The 20,954-nt window shown below is 40.5% G+C and overlaps 2 protein-coding genes across 2 annotated transcripts; both read left to right on the top strand.

Annotated features, from left to right (window-relative positions):
- Positions 1-396: 396 nt before the first annotated feature.
- ccnb1.S (cyclin B1 S homeolog) lies at positions 397-10,938 on the top strand. The gene is given in 9 exon segments (NM_001088520.1): positions 397-453; positions 3,935-4,075; positions 4,163-4,249; positions 4,413-4,595; positions 6,770-6,928; positions 7,006-7,242; positions 7,645-7,785; positions 8,121-8,231; positions 10,759-10,938. Coding segments are annotated over 9 exon segments (1,182 nt in total). The 5' UTR covers positions 397-432; the 3' UTR covers positions 10,861-10,938.
- A 1,928-nt stretch (positions 10,939-12,866) lies between these two features.
- LOC108707279 lies at positions 12,867-20,711 on the top strand. Its single transcript, XM_018244467.2, has 5 exons — positions 12,867-13,289; positions 14,373-14,518; positions 15,917-16,085; positions 19,277-19,412; positions 20,124-20,711. The coding sequence occupies exons 1-5, from the start codon at positions 13,241-13,243 to the stop codon at positions 20,374-20,376; spliced, it is 753 nt and encodes a 250-aa protein (XP_018099956.1). The 5' UTR covers positions 12,867-13,240; the 3' UTR covers positions 20,377-20,711.
- Positions 20,712-20,954: the final 243 nt, after the last annotated feature.

Genomic DNA, 20,954 nt, shown 5'->3' with positions numbered 1-20,954 from the left:
GCGCAGGAATAGATGCAAGTCATTATTTGAAATGGGGCTGTACTCACTCAGGCGCGTGTAGGCGCCGAACGCAGGAAAAATGCAGCATGTTGCGTCTGAACCTGCGTTCGGCGCCTACACGCGCCTGAGTGAGTACAGCCCCATTTCAAATAATGACTTGCGTCTATTCCTGCGCTCCCCTGCGGCTGAACGCCAAAAAACGGAACGCAGGGGAGCGCAGGTCGCAACGGCCGTGTGTAAGAGCCCTTAAAGTAAAACCCCAGGTCCCAAGCATTTTGGATAACAAGTCCCATACCTGTAGTTAATTGCTAATTAACAACAATCCAAATCAGCTGATGTGATGTTTGGAGACAATAAAAAGGAAAGGCAGAGAGTCTTCTATCAGAGTTTATTGTAGTTTGAGTAAGACAGGAGGTGAAGGACTTTGCTAGAATGGCTCTGATTATGACAAGGGTAAGATTGTTATTATGATTATTTTGGTTATGTATTTTATTTTTGTGTTGTAGTATACACACAGAGTGGGCAGGAGCTTTTGGATTATCAATGTGTGTGAGAATAGTTTAGTTGCTTTGTTCTACTACACTGCCAAAGAGCTGGCTTTTTTTTTTCTGGTGGTCTGTACCCATGTGGATTGTAACAACTGAATATTTTATGGGTATAAAATCCCAGCCATCAATAGGACTAACTGGCACAGACAGAGAAATGTTTCTGGGTGTATACATGAATTCTTGAAGGGGAACTATTCTGAAAACTTAAACTACCGTATATACTCGTGTATAAGCCGACCCGTGTATAAGCCGAGGTACCTAATTTACCTAAGAAAACTGGAAAATGTATTGACTCGTGTATAAGCCTAGGGGCCCCATGTCAGATTTCAAAATGTGGAATGTGACCCGGCCGCAACAATTGGGGGACACTGGGCAGGTACCTGTTACTGTCTGTGACTGACTGTGTCGCCGCCCGGATTTCATGTTTGCTTCCCTCTGCCACCCCCATTTCATGTTTGCTTCCCTCTGCGACTTCCCCCCCTGCCCTCCCCATCTGTCGCTCTCCCCACCCCGTCGCTCTCCCCACCCCGGCACTCACGTCTGCTGCTCTTCCCTCTGTCCTTCCCTCTGTCACAGTAAAACGTGACCCGGCCCCAGCAGTCACAGGCAGTCCTGCTGGGGCCGCGGAAAGGTATGACCCGCGTATAAGCCGAGTTTGAGTTTTTCAGCACATTTTGGGTGCTGAAAAACTCGGCTTATACGCGAGTATATACGGTAAGCAGTCATCCTACTGAATTAAGAAACTTTCTAAATGCAAACAATTAAAATGGTCTACAGTTTCTGAAATAAAGTTTTATCTTCACTATTCCTCCCTCAGCATCTGATTCTCTCTTCATTCAGGAGTTGGGTGTTACATCCAATATATCTTATAGGGGGGCTCCCTTTGCCTAGAAGTATTAGCACTCACTCTTATTAAAATCACCAGACATCATGTCTCTCTACATGCAGAATTTGTGCAAAAGCCAGTTATTTTGTTTGTATTGGACTCTTATTTGAGTGAGCTCTAATACATCTGCTAGGAAAGGAGCCCCCCCCCCACCCTATAAGATAATATATTGGATCATTCATCTGACTCCCAACTGCTGCATGAAGACAGAATGAGAAGCAGGTCCTGATGGCGGGATAGTGAAGATAAACTTGATTATTTCAGAAACCATTCTGACCAATTTTTAATTGATTTCAAAAAGTTTGTTCAGCATGTGAGCTTAGGTTTCACTTTTGCAATGGTTCCCCTTTTTAAATATTGTCTGGCTAATCCAAGAAAGCTATTTCCCTAAATGTTATGGCAGATCCATTAATTTATGTGTTAAGGTTATTGCTTTGGTATCTGGTGTGTGGCTGCTAGTTGCAGATAAGGCTTTCTGTGTAGTGTGAATATGACTGAAAAGCCTTTTTTCTAACTATGTTCAGTTGGGAATGCCAAAGGATAGCTTGTCTGCTAACAGACTCTTAACTGTGTTGCTCACAAATGTGCCAGTTTTGTGTGTAATCTCAATCTTAAAATTGCAGACTGTACAGTCAAAAAATGAGCACCAATGTGGTCACTCTTATCATCCTAAAACGGACGCAAACTTTTTTTATTGAATCTGGTTTCCCTTCAATCTGGGAACTCCTAATTATCGCAGGCAGGAGCCATTTTGTAGACACTGTTATTAATAAGACAAGTCTTGTATCATCTCCGAATCTTGTTTGTGCACCAGAATGGGGGACCTGATGTCCATCCCCATGCACTGGTTACACAATTAAATGGTGAAGAGAACTGGGGAATGTGTGGAGAGCAGTGACATGTAGGAAGTGCTGAATGGAAAGTGAAAGTAATTGTCTGCCCTGCCTAAGGCATAGAAGAGGGGCAGACAACATTGACAGCTGAGATTTGTAAATGAGCTTACAACCGCTATGAATCCTTAAATAGAAATTTGGATTTCATATTTAATTTGAAAAGGACTATTATACAGATTTTTGTGACTGGTCCACTTTAATCTAACTTTCTAATCTGTAACCCCTTGGCAATGCTGTTGGACTGCTACAGAGGGAGACACTGCATCGGAGTGACCCATTCCTGACTCCCAAACTTTGCCTGTTTGGTCTCAAAAAAAACAATATACACTGTCTAAAATGGCTATTCTAGTGAGCTATGGCAGTCGGCTGTGCATCTGGTTATGTTAGAACTATAGACTGCTAAAGGGTGTTTGCTAAGGGCTACAACACCATATTGGGTTTTACAAGCCATATAGAATTGCTAGAACTAGGTGAATGTGGTGCCTCCCCCCCCCGTATAGTAATATCTATAGATCTAGATATATAGTAAGTTGGTAACACAACCTCCTTAAATAGAATAAAAGAATAAATCTTGTAGGTTTCTAAACCAGCTTAGACTTTTAAAGTCCTCTCTGATTGTCTGAACTACTTGTACATGGCACTGTCTTAGCATACCTCCGAACTGTCCCTTTTTTTTTTTTTTTTTTTTCACGGGACAATCCAGATTGACAGCTCAACCTGCAGTCCTGGATTATTACTGGTGTCCTTTTTCTTCTCCTGCACTGAACAAAAGTTTCTAAATCTTTACTTTTGGCAGAGAGCTCGGAATATGTTCCATGTGTAAATTGTTACTTGTGTAACAATTTAAGATAAGTAAAGAAGCCATTTTAAGATCTACAGGTCCCTTGGGGGAATCTGATTTGCAGTTTAAAGGAGAAGCAAAGGTTAAAAACAAGAAGGTTAAAACTATTTAAGACTTATCAGAAAGGTCTATATAAATACACCAGTAAACCCTCAAAGTAATGCTGCTCTGAGTCCTCTGTCAAAATAAACACCACATTTCTTTCCTTCTATTGTGTACTCATGATGGGCTTCTGTATCAGACTTCCTGTTTTCATCTTAAAACCTCCTTGCCCCAGGGATGAGCATGCTCAGTTTGCTGCTCCTCCCCCCCTCTCTGCTGTAATCTGAGCCCAGAGCTACAGTATAAGTGAGCAGGGAGAGACTCAGAAAGGAGGGTGATGTCACACCAAGCTAATACTGCAGCTGCTATCTGAAACAAACAGAGCTTCTAGAAATTTTAACTCGGGTAAAACATTCTACAGAATAAATATAGCATCCTAGCTTGCACTATTCTAGCTAATCTATTGGCAAGGCAATGACCCTGTAGCTTTGCTTCTCCTTAAAGGGCCATTCACCTTCATTAGCAAAACTGTAATAAAACATGTAAGTCATAGAAATGTGTTCAAACTTTCATAACCTGCCACATTTAGTAAAATTAATAACATGGTAATTAGGGTGTGTGGCCACAATGTGTTTGGCCAAAAATACTCTGGTGTGTCTCTCTCTCTTTCCAAAATGTTGGGAGGTATGAACAAGTAAGTTGCACTCCATTATTTTCTGTGCAGAGTATGCGGCTCAATGCAGAGAATGTGGCACAAGGAATGGCTGGAAAGAAAGCTGCTGTGTCCAAGCCTGTACCAAAGCCTAGAAATGCACTGGGTGATATTGGCAACCAAATCGGAAAGGCAAAAGTTCCACTAAAAAAGGTATGCTTTAAGTTTTCTTGTATGGAATGTGGGTTGTGTGAGGGTTTTAGATTTAATCACCCCTCTGTTTATTTATTTCCTCCTTAGACAACAAAAGCTCTTCGGAAACCCACTGTACAAAAGTCTGAGAAACTTGCTGTGCTGGAAGAAAATGTTCCTAAGGAAGCAGAGAAGGTGAGTATTTTTATGTAGCTGTTTGCATTGTGACTGCTTCCTATTGGTGCTGTGTGACCTGTAGTTTGCAGTTTCACAATTCTGTGCCTTTTCTAAAATCTTTCAGTAATGGGCCCTGCCATTTGTATTCTAAATCTGTAACCTTGTATATACGTCTTTATAGGCAGCACCAGATTCCCCTAGCCCCATGGAGACATCGGTGTGTGTAATAGAAGAGATGCAACCGGAACCAGCTTTCTCCAGTGCCCTGATTCCTGTGACAGATGTGGATGCAGAAGATTCAGACAACCCAATGCTGTGCAGTGATTATGTGAAGGACATCTACTGTTATCTTAGAAACTTGGAGGTAGACCTCGGTTTTATTTTCTTGCTTTGTAGCCTGGACAACTCAGTTCCCCTTCATGTTGACTGCTATTCTAACATCAACAGAATTTGTCTAGCACAACTAGGGCTTATGTAATGGACCATGGGGCTGAAATGATTGCCAGGAAGTGCCGTCCCAATCCAACCAAATGTCTACTTTATGACTATTTCTGGTCTTCCTCCTCCCATGGTAGCCCTTATGATGATTTATGAGCAAATCCTTCAAATAACACTTCTGCATCGAAGTCTCAAGTCTTTAACCAGCTGTAGTTACCCTCAGCAATGAGAGAAAGATATATAAATATTTCTTCTGACTCTTTGCAACTTTTTTAAACGGGCGTCGCTGACCCCTCTAAAAGCAAATGCTCTAATGCTACAAATGTAGTTTTTTTTTTTTTTTTTTTTTTTTTTTTAATTAGTCTTTCTATAAAGGCCCTCTTCTATTCCAGTCTCTCATTCAAATCCATACATGGTTGCTAGGGAAATTTGGACCCTAGCTATAGGGATGTCGCGGACTGTTCGCCCGCGAACTAATTTGCACGAACATCGGCCGTTCGCGTCCGCCGAACGTCGCGCGACGTTCGCCTTAGCAGGCGCTTATTTTTGCCCTCTCACCCTAGACCAGCAGATACATGGCAGCCAATCAGGAAGCTCTCCCCCCTGGACCACTCCCCTTCCATATATAAACTGAAGCCCTGCAGCGTTTTTCATTCTGCCTGTGTGTGCTTGGAAGAGCTAGTGTAGGGAGAGAGCTGTTAGTGATTTGAGGGACAGTTGATAGTAACTTTGCTGGCTAGTAATCTACTTGATACTGCTCTGTATTGTAGGGACAGAACTCTGCAGGGATTTGAGGGACAGTGAGTTTAGGTTAGTTAGCTTTGCTGACTAGTAATCTACCTTCTACTGCAGTGCTCTGTATGTAGCTGCTGTGGGCACTGCTTCTGATCTCATCTGCTGACTGCTGTAATAACCCAATAGTCCTTGTAAGGACTGCTTTTATTTTCTTTTTTGTTTTTTTACTTTGCTACTATAAGAGCCCAGTGCTATTAGTCTAGCTGTGTTGGGGAGTGGGACTGGTGTGCTGCTCCTCCTAGTAGTTCACCACTACCAGCACCAACCAGAGTCAAAACTGTTACAAAGTATCTTATTTGCACCTGTTAGCTGTTCTGAGCTCTCTGCCAAAAGCCAATTAAGTTAGAAACTAGTTTTTTTTTCTGGCTGTTCAGTGCAGAGAAAAGGGGGACTTTCCAGTACAAAAGAGGGACAGGGGGTTGAGTGGTCAAAAGAGGGACAGTTGGGAGGTATGCAAGTGCCACCTAGCTGTGTGAGCTTTTTCACTTTCTGTCTAAATAACAATAATTCAGTGTCGGTAAACATCACCTGAGTGATGTTTTTACAGCAGCAATAATATATTCCATATCCACTACTGTATACGTTGCCCTTGCAGGCATTGTTTGCCCAGTCTTTAACCAAGTGCCACCTAGCTGTGTGAGCTTTTTCACATTCCATGTCCAGAAACATCACCTGAGTGACGTAGTGTGATTTCTGCCCTTTACAGCACAAAACACAGCGCTGTGTCAACAATGTATTTTTCAGATACATTTTTGTCCTTGTTCCCCCTCTGGCATGCCACTGTCCAGGTCGTTGCACCCTTTAAAACAACTTTAAAATAATTTTTTTGGCCAGAAATGTCTTTTCTAGCTTTTAAAATTCGCCTTCCCATTGAAGTCTATGGGGTTCGCATTTTTGGACACAAGTTCGCGAATATGTTCGAACATTTTTTCCGCCATTCGCTACATCCCTACCTAGCTACCAGATTGCTTAAAATGCAAATTGAAGAGCTGCTAAATAACAAACTTTATATAATAAAAAAATTAAAACAAACTGCAAATTGTCTCAGAATATCACTCTTTACATCATACTCTTTCTCAAAGGTGAAACATCCCTTAAGTGCTACTACCTGGCTGCTGTAGGATACTAGACCTAGTATACACTTTGTGCTTCTTGGTTAATTACTGTGCAGTCCATGTATTATACTAGATGTGGCCCTCCAAAATATATATATATTTTGTTTTGTTTTTTACCAGTAGTTGCAGGTCTTTTGGATCTCTATACATGCATAAGTGTGTACCATTAATGATAAAATGTGTTTACCAGGCTGAACAAGCAATCGGGCCACACTATCTAGATGGGCAAGAAATCAATGGAAACATGAGGGCCATACTGGTAGACTGGCTTGTGCAGGTTCAACTGAGGTTTAAACTGCTGCAGGAGACAATGTCTATGACTGTATCTATTCTGGATCGTTTTCTGCAGGTAAAACAATCTGAATATGTATATGCAGATTAGAAGAACTGCCTGGCCTTTATAACTATTCTCTTTGTGTGTTTTAGGAAAACCCTGTACCCAAGAAGCTGTTGCAGCTGGCCGGTGTGAGCGCCATGTTTATTGCATGCAAGTATGAAGAGATCTATTGTCCATCAATTGGTGACTTTGTCTTTGTCACAGACAACACTTACACAAAGTCCCAAATCAGAAACATGGAGATGCAAATCCTTAGAGTTCTCAATTTTGACATTGGAAGACCACTGCCGCTGCATTTCTTGAGAAGAGCATCTAAAATTGGAGAGGTGAGTTCAACTCTTACCCTTTCAGGATTGCTATCTAAGAAAGTTAGGGGTCGGGAGGGAAATCATGACTTTTTGTCACAAAACAAGGATTTGTTTGCAAATTAGGATTCGGTTTGGTATTTGGCCAAATCTTTTGCAAAGAGTTCAGCCGAATCTAAAATAGTGGATTCGGTATATCCCTAGTGAAATCAGGGCGAAAGTCACATGACTGTGGGCAGCTGGGAAACTGACAATATTTCTAGCCCCGTGTCAGATTTCAAAATGAAATCTGTTTGCTCTTGAGAAATACATTTCAGTGCAGAATTGTGCTGTGGCAGCTTCACTTTTTTCCCTTAGCTGTATCTATTTAAAGTGATGTATTCCAAGGCATTAAATAAATTTTCCTCCTTTCTGTCTCTGAAGGTTGACTCTGTACATCACACACTGGCTAAATACCTAATCGAGCTGGTTATGACAGACTATGACATGGTGCACATACCTCCATCACAGTTGGCGGCAGCAGCTTTCTGTCTGGCAATGAAAATTCTTAATAGTGGAGAATGGGTAAGAAATCCTAAGCTAATGGAACACCTTTCCTTCAATGAGTTGAAACCTAGGAAAGTGGTTGGGGGGGGGGGTATAGTTTCACCCAAGTTCTGTAGTTAAAAACAATGTTTGAAATAGCAGTTTTTTTTTTGTTTTTTTTTTTTTAAGCACTAAAATGGCAAATGTCTTGGTGGGCACAACCTCCTACTTGCCACTTCATGATCTGTCCCTTTGTATCACAACTAGCAATTACCTATTTAATCAATCTTGTTAAAGAATGTTGGACTCCATATAGTCTAATGCTCTAAATGCAACTGAATAAATAAACCTATTTTCTAACCAATTTGTTTTAGACTCCTACTCTTGAGCACTACATGGCATACAAAGAAAGTTCCCTTACACCAGTCATGCAGCACATCGCAAAGAATATTGTAAAAGTCAATGGAGGACATACAAAGTTCATGGTAAGATTATAATGCTGTGGGTTGATGGCACATGTATGGTGTCCCTTATCTGGAAACCTGTTATCCAGAGCTCCTATCTAAAGATGTCATCTCCCATGGATTTTTTTTTTATTTAATTCCAAAGTGCAGACACTTGGCAATAAGTCACCACTTCGGGCAAGTAATCTCCCTGAACTCCATTTCTAGAATGTAAATCGGTGGCAAGCTTGAGCTCTTCGTTTTCCGATGAGACTTCGGGAAAACTAACCACTCGGGAGTGCTATCCCACCCGTGATTTACATTCTAGCCAGCTGGAAGGCAGTTTGGGGAGATTAGTTGCCCGAAGAAGAGGCAACCTGTCACCTGCGACTAAATCGCCACGTGTGTCTCTGCCCTAACTGTACCTTATACTTAATGGGTAACTTGCTGATTAGAATAAGACTAATACAATTAAGGGAGCAGCTGAATAGTAGTAACAATTAGTGTAGCCTTGCAAAGCATTTTTGTTTTTTAGATGGGAGTCTGTGAATTATTAGCTTTATCTCCTGATGCTTTCCAATGGAGTTTGACAGGCAATACTCCTGGGATTCCTATGCAGAGAGACTGCTATTCTTTCTAGAAGCAAATGGGGTGACAGACCCTGTGCAAACATGCAGTTATAAGGAGTATTGTAAGATCACATTTATGAGATTGGGCCCCCCCACTAAACCCAGTGACTGCGCATTAGAGGAAATTACGCAATTAACAATTTTGCACCTACAGTTTCACTTAACAGATGCAGCCAAGTGAGCGTATTGCTGCTTATATAGAGCTGTGCAGATTAGGAAAACTGTAACTTTGGCAGCAGCTTGGAATCCTTGCTGAGGGACAGTCATGTGGGGAGTCAGGGGTTTGGCACTGAAAGAGGGCTGCTAGCAAAGCACAAAGTAACCTTTGCTTTGGCCCAAGAATAAGCACTTATATATCTGTATTCCAGGGAAATACAGGCCTATTCAAGTTCAGTTATTGCACTGCAAGTAAATAAATAAAAACCTTGCTATTAAACTGCAGCCTTTATCAGATCCAGCAAAAGTAAGGTGCCAAAGTTGCAGGGAAGGTAGTCTGCATGAAAACTAAATTCAAAATGCAAGCATTGCAGCCACAAAGCCTGCCACCAAGCTGATCTGCAGAAACACAAGAAGCCAGACCAACTCCATCTGGGGATGCAACCCATATAAAAAAAAATCCAAAATGGCACTGCAGAAACAAATATTTATGTCTATGAAATATAAATAGTATTGAAAATGGGCTTATGCACAAAAAAATTCATTAATACTAGAAGAATCTAAATGTAGAATGGAGGTCAGCAATATTCCTTCAATTTTAGGACCACTTTCCAGTCATTATGGCCCACTAAATATCCACCTATTTTACCATGAGAAATTAGACTTGTTGATTACAATAAAAAGCCTGTGGATGTTGTGGGCACATGCCTAGTTTTAAAGTCCACTAAAGAGAAACTACGCCTCATGATAACTAAAGGACACAGCAAGCATATTGGTATAAGCTATAGTGGTTTGAGCCACCTAGGCATTTAAAGGCAAAGCAAACCCTTACTAATAAACCCCTGCCTTGGGGGTACCTTTTGGTAAATGGCAGAAATTAGGCTAGAAACTTAAGTTCCAGAATCAGAGGCCAAATATCCTAAAGGCTTTATTTAAAAATAATCTCAAGTGGCAGTGCTGTCATACATTGGATTCAAATGACCCTAACTCTTTACTTACCCCTCAGTGCAGATTTGGGGCATCTTGAGTTCAGGGGTGCCATCTTCCCTTCAGTAAGTTTCAGGAATAGAGTGGCACATGCACAGTTGGAGGAATCTTGTGTTTCGCAACAACTGCACATGTGGCGACAGTCATGTAAATTGCCTAGAAACAGACCCAAATATTACCAAAGAGAAGATGGCGCCCCTGAAATCTGATGCTATGAATCTGCACTGAGGTGTAAGTAAAGAGTTGGGGTAATTTACTTAAGGTACCACCTAGATGGGGGGGAGCAGGTAGGGGGGTTTTATTAACAAGGATTTACTTCTCTAAACTTAATTGTTACAACACTCTCTGCTGCAAGTGTCATCAAAGACTTCTTAGCAGTGTATTTGAAGAAGGCCTTGTCAAACTAAAGGGTTCGCCAAAATCCTTCCTGCTGGATCCCAAAGCTGCTTCAATATGCATGAAGCCACAACCTGTACCTTGGTGCTAATTCCTGTAACCCACCCAACTTGGGCCACCCCAATAGTGTCTGTACGTGTGAGGATATGTGCTGACTAAAGTTCTACCAGTTGCTCTGAACCTCTTCTGTGCTATCGGGGTCCAGAATATAATACAAGCCTATTGGGTTTATTTAAAGCTTAAAACTTTTTGGCATACTTGGGTATGGTGGTCCAAATTATGGATACTCCTTATCTGAAACCCCAGGTCCTAGCATTCCAGATAATAGAGCCCATATCTGTACAGTATTAAGTCTGTGTAGCTGACAATGTTGACTAACTTCCCACTCTTTTTATTTACAGTCTGTCAAAAACAAATACACCAGCAGTCGACAGATGAAGATCAGCTGTCTGCCACATCTAAAGTCTGAGCTTGTGGAAAACCTGGCAAAAGCTGCATCATAGGACACTTGTTATATTGTAGAACGTTTTTAACCAATGCTCTTACTACTGTGTTTTATTATTTTAATAAAGATTATTTTGTTTTAATTGGGCTGCTGTGTTTACTTTAAAACTTCTGTCTCCCTTTGTGGTAGGGGTGTGTAAACTTTAAATCATGGCTCAAACCTCTTAGCAAGCAATCTGCATCTTTTTGGTGTCTAGGGCAGAGACGCTGAGATTCAGGGAGATTAGTTGCCCGGCGACAATCTTCTTTGGGGAAACTAATCACCCCGAACTGCCTTCCCCCCGGCTAAATGTAAATTGCCATCAGGATGGCACTCGGGAGCACTTTGTTTTCATCATGAGGAAAACAAAGCACTCTCCCACTGGCAAATTTACATTCTAGCTGGCAGGGAGGCAGTTCAGGGTGATTTCTCGACCCAACTTAAGAGATTTGTCGCTGGGCGACTATCTCGCTGAATCGCATCTGTCATTTAAAGGAAAGGCAATTTACATTGGGGATGCAAACTATGTGATTGTATTTACTTACCTGACACATCTGCAGAAATCTGCACCGGACCAGGGTTCTTCCAGCGAGCACCACAGTGATCCTGTTCATTTGGGGCTCCCCCTGCTGTTCATGAGTTGATTGTTTCCCTGCTCAGCAGTTGGGAACCGTCTGACCATTCCTATCCACAGCAGTAAATGAAGGGAGAATTTCAGTGGTGTAACAAGATGTTACTGGGCCCAACAGCAGATTAATTTTAGGGCCCCAACATATTCAGAGATTGCCCTGTTTTAGAAATATTTGTTAAAATTGCTCATTTGTGCCTCGTGGGGCCCCCAATATGTCCTGGGCCCCCCTGCAGCCACAGGGTCTGCTTCCTCTTTAGTTACGCCCCTGGAGAAGTTCACTGCATAAAGTCAGGTTTCTTAAAAAAAAAAAAAAAAAAAAAAAAAAAAAAAACCATTTTATAAGTATATTGGAGATGGGGTTTCTTCATTAAAAGTAAAAATGGTATATTTTGCCTTTACATGCCCTTTAAAGAAACCATAACACCAAAGAAAGTATTGGAAAGACAATATAATGAACTGGTAAACTGCACTGTATTTGCTTCAGAAACACAACTAGTTTATATAAACAAGCTGCTGTGTAGCCATGGGGGCAGCCATTCAAGCACTGGATAAACAGTAGATAAATTCTGAAGAATCCCATTGTATACTACAGAGCTTATCTGTTGTATCCTGTGCCTTTTCTCTTTTTTTTTTTTTTTTTTTTTTTTTTTAGCTTTGAATGGCTGCCCTTGTGTACAATACACAGCAGCTATATATATATATATATATATATATATATATATATATATATATATATATTTTACCAGTGCAGGGCAACACTAGATTATATTCATTACTTTAAGACTTTAATTCCATTAAAGGGCATGTAAAGTCTAAAATAGATTAAGGCTAGAAATGCTTTATTTTGTATACTAAATATAAACATGAACTTACTGCACCACAAGCCTAATCAAACAAATAATTTATGCTTTCAAAGTTGGCTACAGGGGGTCACCATCTTGTAACTTAACATCTTTGCAAGACTAAGACTGTGCACATGCTCAGTGTGTTCTGGGCTGCTTAGGGATCGTCATAAACAAAGCTGCTTGAGTTCTGTATGGCTGAGAAGTAAGGTGGGGGCTCCCCCTGCTGTTCATAAGTATGATTGTTTCCCTGCTCAGCAGTTAGGGACCGTCTGACAATTACTATCCACAGCAGTAAATGAAGGGAGAATTTCACTGCATACAGTCAGGTTTCTTATAAAACGGTACACATTTTTAACTAATGTATATTGAAGATAGGTTTCTTTTTCATTAAAGAAAGTAAAAATGGGGTTTTATTGTTTTGCCTTTACATGCCCTTTAAGCTTCAAAAATGTATTGCTGTAAAGGAAATGATATCTGAGGAGTAGTGAAATGTGGAATGTATTCTCTATAAGCATAGGATGAGTGACTTTATACCTTTACACAGGTTCAGATCAATGTAAATAGAAGGGTGTGAGCAAACAAAGAATGTACATTATATTTCAAGCACAAAGGATTATACTGATCAAGATAAGAGTGCTAAGCAACGTTTCATTTACCTGTAGGAGGGACTTTTTATTCTCTCTTAGCAACCGAGCACTGACGCCCAAACAACATGTAAGAAAAGTGATGCCTTTCTCCCAGAACGCAGCATCTACCCATAGTGGTTTGCTTTCTATATACATGGTGCAGAGCCATATTCACAGCTGATAAAGGGAACACAAATTGAAGATGTCGTTACAACCTCTGGAAGCTGCTGGGCTGAAAAAGTATTGACCTGTTGTTGATACTGAGAAGATATACTGTAGTTACTGGTGGCAAGAAAAATGAACCTATCCAAAAAGAAGGTGACATTCAGTGAGGCTCCTGTGGTTTGTAAGTAGCACTTCTATCATGTAATGTTGATTTGAATCTGATCTGTGGTTGACCTGTGAGATGATGTTTGGAAAAAGGCAGTATCAGAAATTAATGATCAGCAACAAGTGTGTCAAAATAACGGACAGGCCTTGGTACTGGAGTAGCTTTGATTGGTCCATTCGAGGAGTTGTTCACCTTTAACTTTACCTAACTTTTAGCATAATGTAAAGAGAGAAATTCTGCAATTGGTCTTATAATTGTGTTTTTTGGTTTTTGTTCAGCAGCTCTCCGGTTTGGGATTTTAGCAGCTATCAGGTTGCTAAGGTCCAAATTACCCTAGTAGCTAGGCAATGGTTTCAATGAGACACTGGAATATGAATATGAATGATGGTCTGAATATAAAGATAAGCAATAAAAGTGGCAATTACAATAAAATAGTAGCCTCAAAGAGCAATAGGTTTTTGGTTGTTGTGGTCCATGTCACCCATTTGAAAGTTAGAAAGAGTCCAAGAGGACCAATGAAAAAGATGGCAAGAATTGGCTCAGTGTGGTCTGGGCTGCTTAGGGATAGTAAACAAAGCTGCTTGAGTTCTGCATGGCTGGGAAGTAAGGCGGGGGCTCCCCCTGCTGTTCATAACTATGATTGTTTCCCTGCTCAGCAGTTAGGGACCGTCTGACAATTCCTATCCACGGCAGTAAATGAAGGGAGAATTTCACTGCATACAGTCAGGTTTCTTATAAAAATTGTACATATTTTTTAATTAAAGTATATTGGAGATAGGTTTCTTTTTCATTAAAGAAAGTAAAAATGGGATTTTATTTTGTTCCCTTTACATGCCCTTTAAGCTATGAGTGTTAGCTTAGAGGAGCTACATAAAACTCCAGACAAATGTAAGAAATACACAGGTCACATCTTGTCTTCTTATAGCGAGTGTTATGTGGTTAGCATAGCTGCTCTGCAGTTCCATAGTGTTGGGTTTGATTCTGACCAGAACTCTGTGGGTATTTGTGTGGTTCTCCTCTAAGCATATTTGTGCCACAAATCTTGTACATGGTATTTGCATTTTAGAATATAAGTTTTAAATGGAAATGTTTTTCCAGTAGGGTCTGCTGGCAAACACGTCCATTCTGGGATCCTACAACATTACCATCCGTTCATTGTCAAAAACCTACGTCTTACATCTCATCTTTATAGAAAGCTGAAGGAACATGGGATTCTAACTACTGAACAAATTGGTTTGCTTGAGGTAATACATTTCTGGTTGCTATTTTATGTACAGAGTAATCTTTTGTATCAGTCCTCACCTACTCAGAGATAATGGGCCAGATTCAATTCAGTGAGAAAAAGTCATCTAATGCTTTATCACGTGAAACTCGTGAGCAAGATTTAATTTGAGAAGAAAAATCTTTTCTCCAAATTCAGTTCCAGATTTTTCCCATAGACGTTTTAACGGGATAAACAGTGAGATATGTCTTTTCTGAACTGAATTAAATCTTGTCCATGAGTTTTCAAGTGATAAACCTTCTTCTCACTGAACTGAATCTGTTCCAGTGTTAGACAGACCCCAGTTAATTAGAATCTCTGGTGTCGGCGCTATGGTAGTTCTATAACATCTTAGATATTACAGTGGAATTAAAAATCAAGGATTAGAAATATCTGGAACCTATGTTTGTACACAATAATATAAACACATACAGGGGTATATTTATCAAAGAGTGAAGTTAGAGATCGACACAGTCCTCTAGAGTGAAATTCCGCCACTCTCCATTCATTTTTATGGGATTTTGAAAGGCGTATTTATCAAAGGATGGACTTTCACTCATTGATAAATACGTATTGGATGTTACTTCCAGTGGCCTCAAAGCAGTTGCTTATTTTCGAATTACTGGCTAAGGGTAAGTCCACACAGGGCGTTTTGGGGAGATTTGGTCGCCTGGTGACTAATTGCCTCATTTTTGCGGGAGATTTGGTCGCCTGGTGACTAATTGCCTCGTTTTTGCAGGAGATTTGGTCGCCTGGTGACTAATTGCCTCGTTTTTGCGGTGACCAATCTCCCCGGTGACCAAACTCTGCGCCGGCTAAACGCCTTCCCTGTTCCTGCACCGGCTAAAATGAAAAAAATGCTGGCGCTTATCACACACAATGATTCGTTTTCCAAAGTCGCCTGAAGGCATGGTTTTTATGCATCCAAAACTTGACTTTAAGAGTCAGGCCTTATTTTTGAATTACTGGCTAAGGGTAAATTCCCACAGGGCGTTTTGGGGAGATTTGGTCGCCTGGTGACTAATCGCCTAGTTTTTGCGGCGACCAATCTTCCCAAACGCCTTCCCTAACTCTGCGCCGGCTAAAATGAAAAAATGCTGGCGCTAATCACATGCGGCGGTTCATTTTCCAATGTCCCCGAAGTTGCCTCACGAGGAAACTTCTGGCGACTTCGGAAAACGAATTGCGGCGTGTGATTAGCGCTGGCATTTTTTCATTTTAGCCGGCACAGAGTCAGGGAAGGCGTTTAGGGAGATCCAGGCGACCAAATCTCCCCAAAACGCCCTGTGTGGACTTACCCTTAAGATGGAGTGTCTAGATACTTTTGGCCATATAATTAGTGTACCTGTTTCAAATAACGAAGCTTCTTTATATCTTACAGCTAGAAGAGTTTCCAGACATGAGGATATACAAACTGCTAGAAATTTTAAAAAGTGCCAGCGCTCATACATTCACAATGTTTTGTGCTATTCTTCATGAAACTGGTCAACATCATCTAGCACAAACATTGCAAAAGGCAGCAAGTGACAATGGACCGTTGTTACCCAACAGTAAGCTTCTTCAGCTTTGTATAAACAGTGTTGGAAGCACAAGGATAAAATGAGATGAAGAGTAAATATTAGCGTAGCTGCTGATTATTAAGTGCAAACTATGGTTGGGAACAGAACATATCTGTACATGTAAACTGTATTAGAGTTCTGAATATACCCAGATCTTGTGTGTACATATGCTCTAGATCAGGGGGTTCCCAAACTCTAAGGTCAACCTCTCTAGGGGTTCCTGAAAGCAGTGAAAAGAGTAAAATCCAAAAATTTAAAAGGTTGGCAGCTCAGTCCAAATTTAAATGATCGCTACTGAAATACAAACACTGGCGAGACTATGGTATTAAAGTCCTAAAAGACCAATTGCGTGAAGGTACCTTCAAAAGATATAACCAAATCAAACTAGCCAAACCAAAATTTAAAGGCATATGTTAATTGTCACTGGCTTAAAGGCTCTCTGCTTTCTCACTAGAGCTCCTGATTGAAGGGTAAGTGCACCATGGTCTTACTGTTTGCAGGGGGACTTCATTTTAAATGCACTACATACTTGCTAAAAGATAGTGTAGGAAGGGAATTATTTACTGGTGTATGTAAATTTACTGGGACTTAAAAGTTCCTTGCTTTCTCACTAGAGCTCCTGAGTGAAGGGTAAGTGCAACATGGTCTTGCTACTCTGTCACATTGGTTGCTGGGGGACTTGATTTTAAATGCACTACATACTACGAATGCTCACAAATAGTGTAGGACGTATAAGGAGGGGCCTTGACATGGCACGTGAGCTTACATATTTTGGCCAAAGTGTGGTACTAACACCTCATTTTTTGTAATAATTATTTTTAAAGGCAAACTGTGCACTGCCAATCTTTTTTTCTTCTTTTTGTGTACAAATATTGGCTTTTTATCCCTTATAGCAGCTGGTCAACTCCAGAATGTGGGTTAGACTGAGCACTGGCACAAGGGTGTTTATAGCAGCTGGTCAACGTCACAGTGTGGGTTAGACCGAGCGCTAGCGATTATTTTTCTGTTTTGTTGCCAAACCCAAAAACCCACCAAAATGTTTTGCCTACCTGAAACTATGGCACACATTTCACCAACAATTCCAGCAACTGCAGCTAAAGTATGTTGCACCTGGTGTAGAGATCATTCTCTGGGCCAGTGACCAGTGCAAGCTGGTGACTGGACTATAAAGTATACTAATTGTAATGAAACCACCCTCATTCCAAGCTTCCCTTGAAAAATGGAAGGCAATTATGCCAAGCCTGAACACAAAGGCCTGGGATGAGGCCCCAAACAAAGCAAATGATTACCTTTCTCATCCAGAGACAGATTAATACATTTTACACTACACCAATTATACTACTCACCTGAGTGACTAGCCAGGGAATAGGGTGGACTGCCCAAGATGCCAAGAACCCAGAGCCTAATTCCTTCACATAATATGGTTGTGCCCTAACACACTCAACATTATTGGGGGAAAATAGAGCATGAACTACACTCTAATCTCGATTTTCCCCAAGTTGTTACCCATGAGGTATGCCTGAAAGGAATAATTGATGACATTGTCCACCATAACAATCATGTGCTGTACACTCCTATATTACACAGTAGCAACAGCACTGCCTCATATTAAGGGAACTATCGCGAAAATGAAAATTTAGTATTAACTTCAGCATACTGAAATAAGAAACTTCTAAGTACAATCAATTATATATTCTGTACTGTTTCTGAAATAATCAAGTTTATCTTCACTTTTCCTCTCTCAGCATCTGTTTCTCCTCATTCTGTCTTCATGCAGGAAACAAATGTACTGCTATTTATACTATACATCGCAAGAAAACACTTTGTAATGTGAATGAATTATTTTCTCTCCGTGTTCGCATAACAAATAAGATCTTCAATTTCAGCCACCATAGAAGAACAGATTGCAACAGCACATTCAGATAGACTAAAGAAGTGAATGGAGCATAAATAAATGAAAACTATACAAGCATGATGATTGCCTGAAGGACCCGACTGGCAATCTGTAAATTCTGGCAAATGCCAGAGGGGCTGTTGTAAGATGCCATAGATAGACAATCATTTTACTGGGTCTGTGGGGGGGCTGTTTGGGACTTGGATTTGAAAAAGGCAGAATCCTGGTCAAATCCCAAACCAAATCCTGGATTCGGTGCATCCCTAATTAGCACTGTATTTATGAGCTCAATGTGCACAATACCATAATTCCCGTTTAATGACAACAACCCCAGAACATATGGAGGCCTCTATGATAGTTAGTGAAATGGCACTACTGCACTGCAGCGTTAAAAATGTGCTGGTGTCTAATCAACATATATACAGTAATATATATGTAGCGCTATAGTAAACTGACTTGTGCTAGGGCCGTTTACTCTACTTTCCTTTGTGGGCTGAGACCACCGATGAGCTCTCTTTCTCAGGGGTAAGCTCTCGCAATGCGGAGGAGGCAGGGTGTAGTGTAACTGTAACCTGATATGCGATAGCAGAATGATGAGCGCCAGTAGTTCTTTAACGGTTGAACAAAGAACTGTGTTTATTGAACAATAGCACATAGATCATTCAGCACATTGATCCACAATGGAGTATAGAACATACACAGCAGCATAAAGGAAGCATATACTCACAGCACGTATAGGCTGAATCCCCACAGGCTAGGGAATATACAGCAGAGAGTAAGTTGACAGCATGTGATGGGTATTGCCCAGTTTTCAGGATATCTTCCAGTGGCAGACTAGGGGAACTCCTATCATCCCTATCTCAACACTTGGTTCCTTACTCTGGGTCAGTATAACCCTGGGATCTTAATCCCTCTAATCTCCTCAGTGGAGCCTTGAGCTGCTCAACTAAATAACCTCTCTATCACTCCTAGAGTGATCTATAAAATGAGTATATCTGTCTAATTACTAGGGCCAAGGCGCCTAAAGCAATGGACCCAGAACACATGGTTCCTAAACCTTTTATACTCTGGCACAGTGCCATCTGGTGTTAACTGTGTGAACTACAGGGGTTACATAAGCACAAGGTCCCCAAAAGGACCCACTGAGGTGTCCATATAACTAGGGATGTGCCTGTCTGTAAAGTGTAAGGGTGTCTAAGATTTTCACATCCCTACAAATACTATACTAAGCAATAATAGTACATACTTTACTGTGCAAAAGAGTAAATATGCTCTATTTCTTTTTTAGTATCTCTGTTCCTGCAACCAAAACAAGTCCAAAATGAAACCTTGTCATGGCAGCATGGATATGACAGAGCAATAAAAGAAGAAAATATACAAAAGAGGAGAAAAATGCAAGGCATGAGGAGCAAATATTTGGCTAAGTATGTTCAGTGTGTGGCACAGATATTTTGCCAATTTTATGAGAAATTAATAAAATAGTGAAAATGTGAAGTTACTAATCAAATATAAGAATCACCTTTTTCAGACAAATTAATATCAGAGATAAGGAAATAGAGGGGCTAATACCAAGATGTCCTAATTTGTCCCATTTATGGTATAAAACATAGGGGTTACTGCACCTCAGGGATTGAGTATACGTTGATGCCCATAAAAAATATTTGTTTTAGCGCATGATTAGTAGAGTAAGCCTGGCAATTTTATCTATAGAACATGCACGATTGCCAGTAGTCAAATATCATACGATAAAAAGAAAAAGCTGATAAAAAGAGTAAGGAGTAAAAGAGTAAGGAGTTTTCCATGAGCCAATGCTGTTTTCTCTAACAGGAGCCCAATGAAAAAGTAGATATCTATTTTACCGGGGGGGGGGGGGGTGCTTCACATAACAGCATCCCCCCCCCCTTCCCAGTGAAATAGGCTTTACATGAACTTTAATAATGACACTGATTGGTTGATATTGGTTCCATATGCTTTACTGGATCAGCTGTTTATTGGCCAATATCATGTAGGGACAGCTGGATAATCCCAAGGTATAAGGACGGCATTGGGCCAGGGATACATCACTTTCTCAGCCGTGTAATCTGACTGTTCCATTTCTTAAATTATGAAAATTTTCTGCTTCCTTTTTTTTGCAGCTTGCAAGACATTGAAGAAAGAATAGCATTAGCAAAATGGGAAAGGGACCTTGTTATAAGAGAGAGGAACATTATCTGGAATGAGAACCAAGCCCTCCAAAACCTGAACACTGAGCTACAGTCACTGATTGTGAAACTGAGGGAGACAACTCTCAACTCAAAGGCAAAGCACTTGGGAATTACTGCTGACTATATAGGCAGAAAAGCTAAAAGGCTTCAACCTGTGACACATTTAAATTTAACTTACACATGATCCAAATCGTTGCATGTTTACAAAAAATATGTAAATAATACATTGAATTAGAATGTTTATGTATATATGTCATTCACAACTTTAGCTATATCTTTTTCCATTTTTTTGTTTTAAATGCACTGCCATCATACTTGTTACATAAAGCATAAAGTTTGGGAAGTGTGAAACTTTATGGAATCTTAAAGTGATACGGACAATTCTACTAATGCAAAAGTGCCCTGGGGAAGGTCCATGCCATTGTCTCACCTATATCATTGCTTTACAGCATTAAAGGTGTTGTTCACCTTTAAAGGGCATGTAAAGTCTAAAATAGAATAAGGCTAGAAATGCTGTATTTTGTATACTAAATATAAACATGAACTTAGTGAACCACAAAACTAATCAAACAAATAATTTATGCTTTCAAAGTTGGCTACAGGGGGTCACCATCTTGTAACTTTGTTAAACATCTTTGCAAGACTAAGACTGTGCACATGCTCAGTGTGGTCTGGGCTGCTTAGGGATCGTCATAAACAAAGCTGCTTGAGTTCTGCATGGCTGGGAAGTAAGGTGGGGGCTCCCCCTGCTGTTCATAAGTA

The sequence above is a fragment of the Xenopus laevis genome, chromosome 1S (genome assembly GCF_017654675.1).
Source record: "Xenopus laevis strain J_2021 chromosome 1S, Xenopus_laevis_v10.1, whole genome shotgun sequence".
Classification (NCBI taxonomy): Eukaryota; Metazoa; Chordata; class Amphibia; order Anura; family Pipidae; genus Xenopus; species Xenopus laevis.
This window is presented reverse-complemented; position numbering and strand designations above follow the sequence as displayed.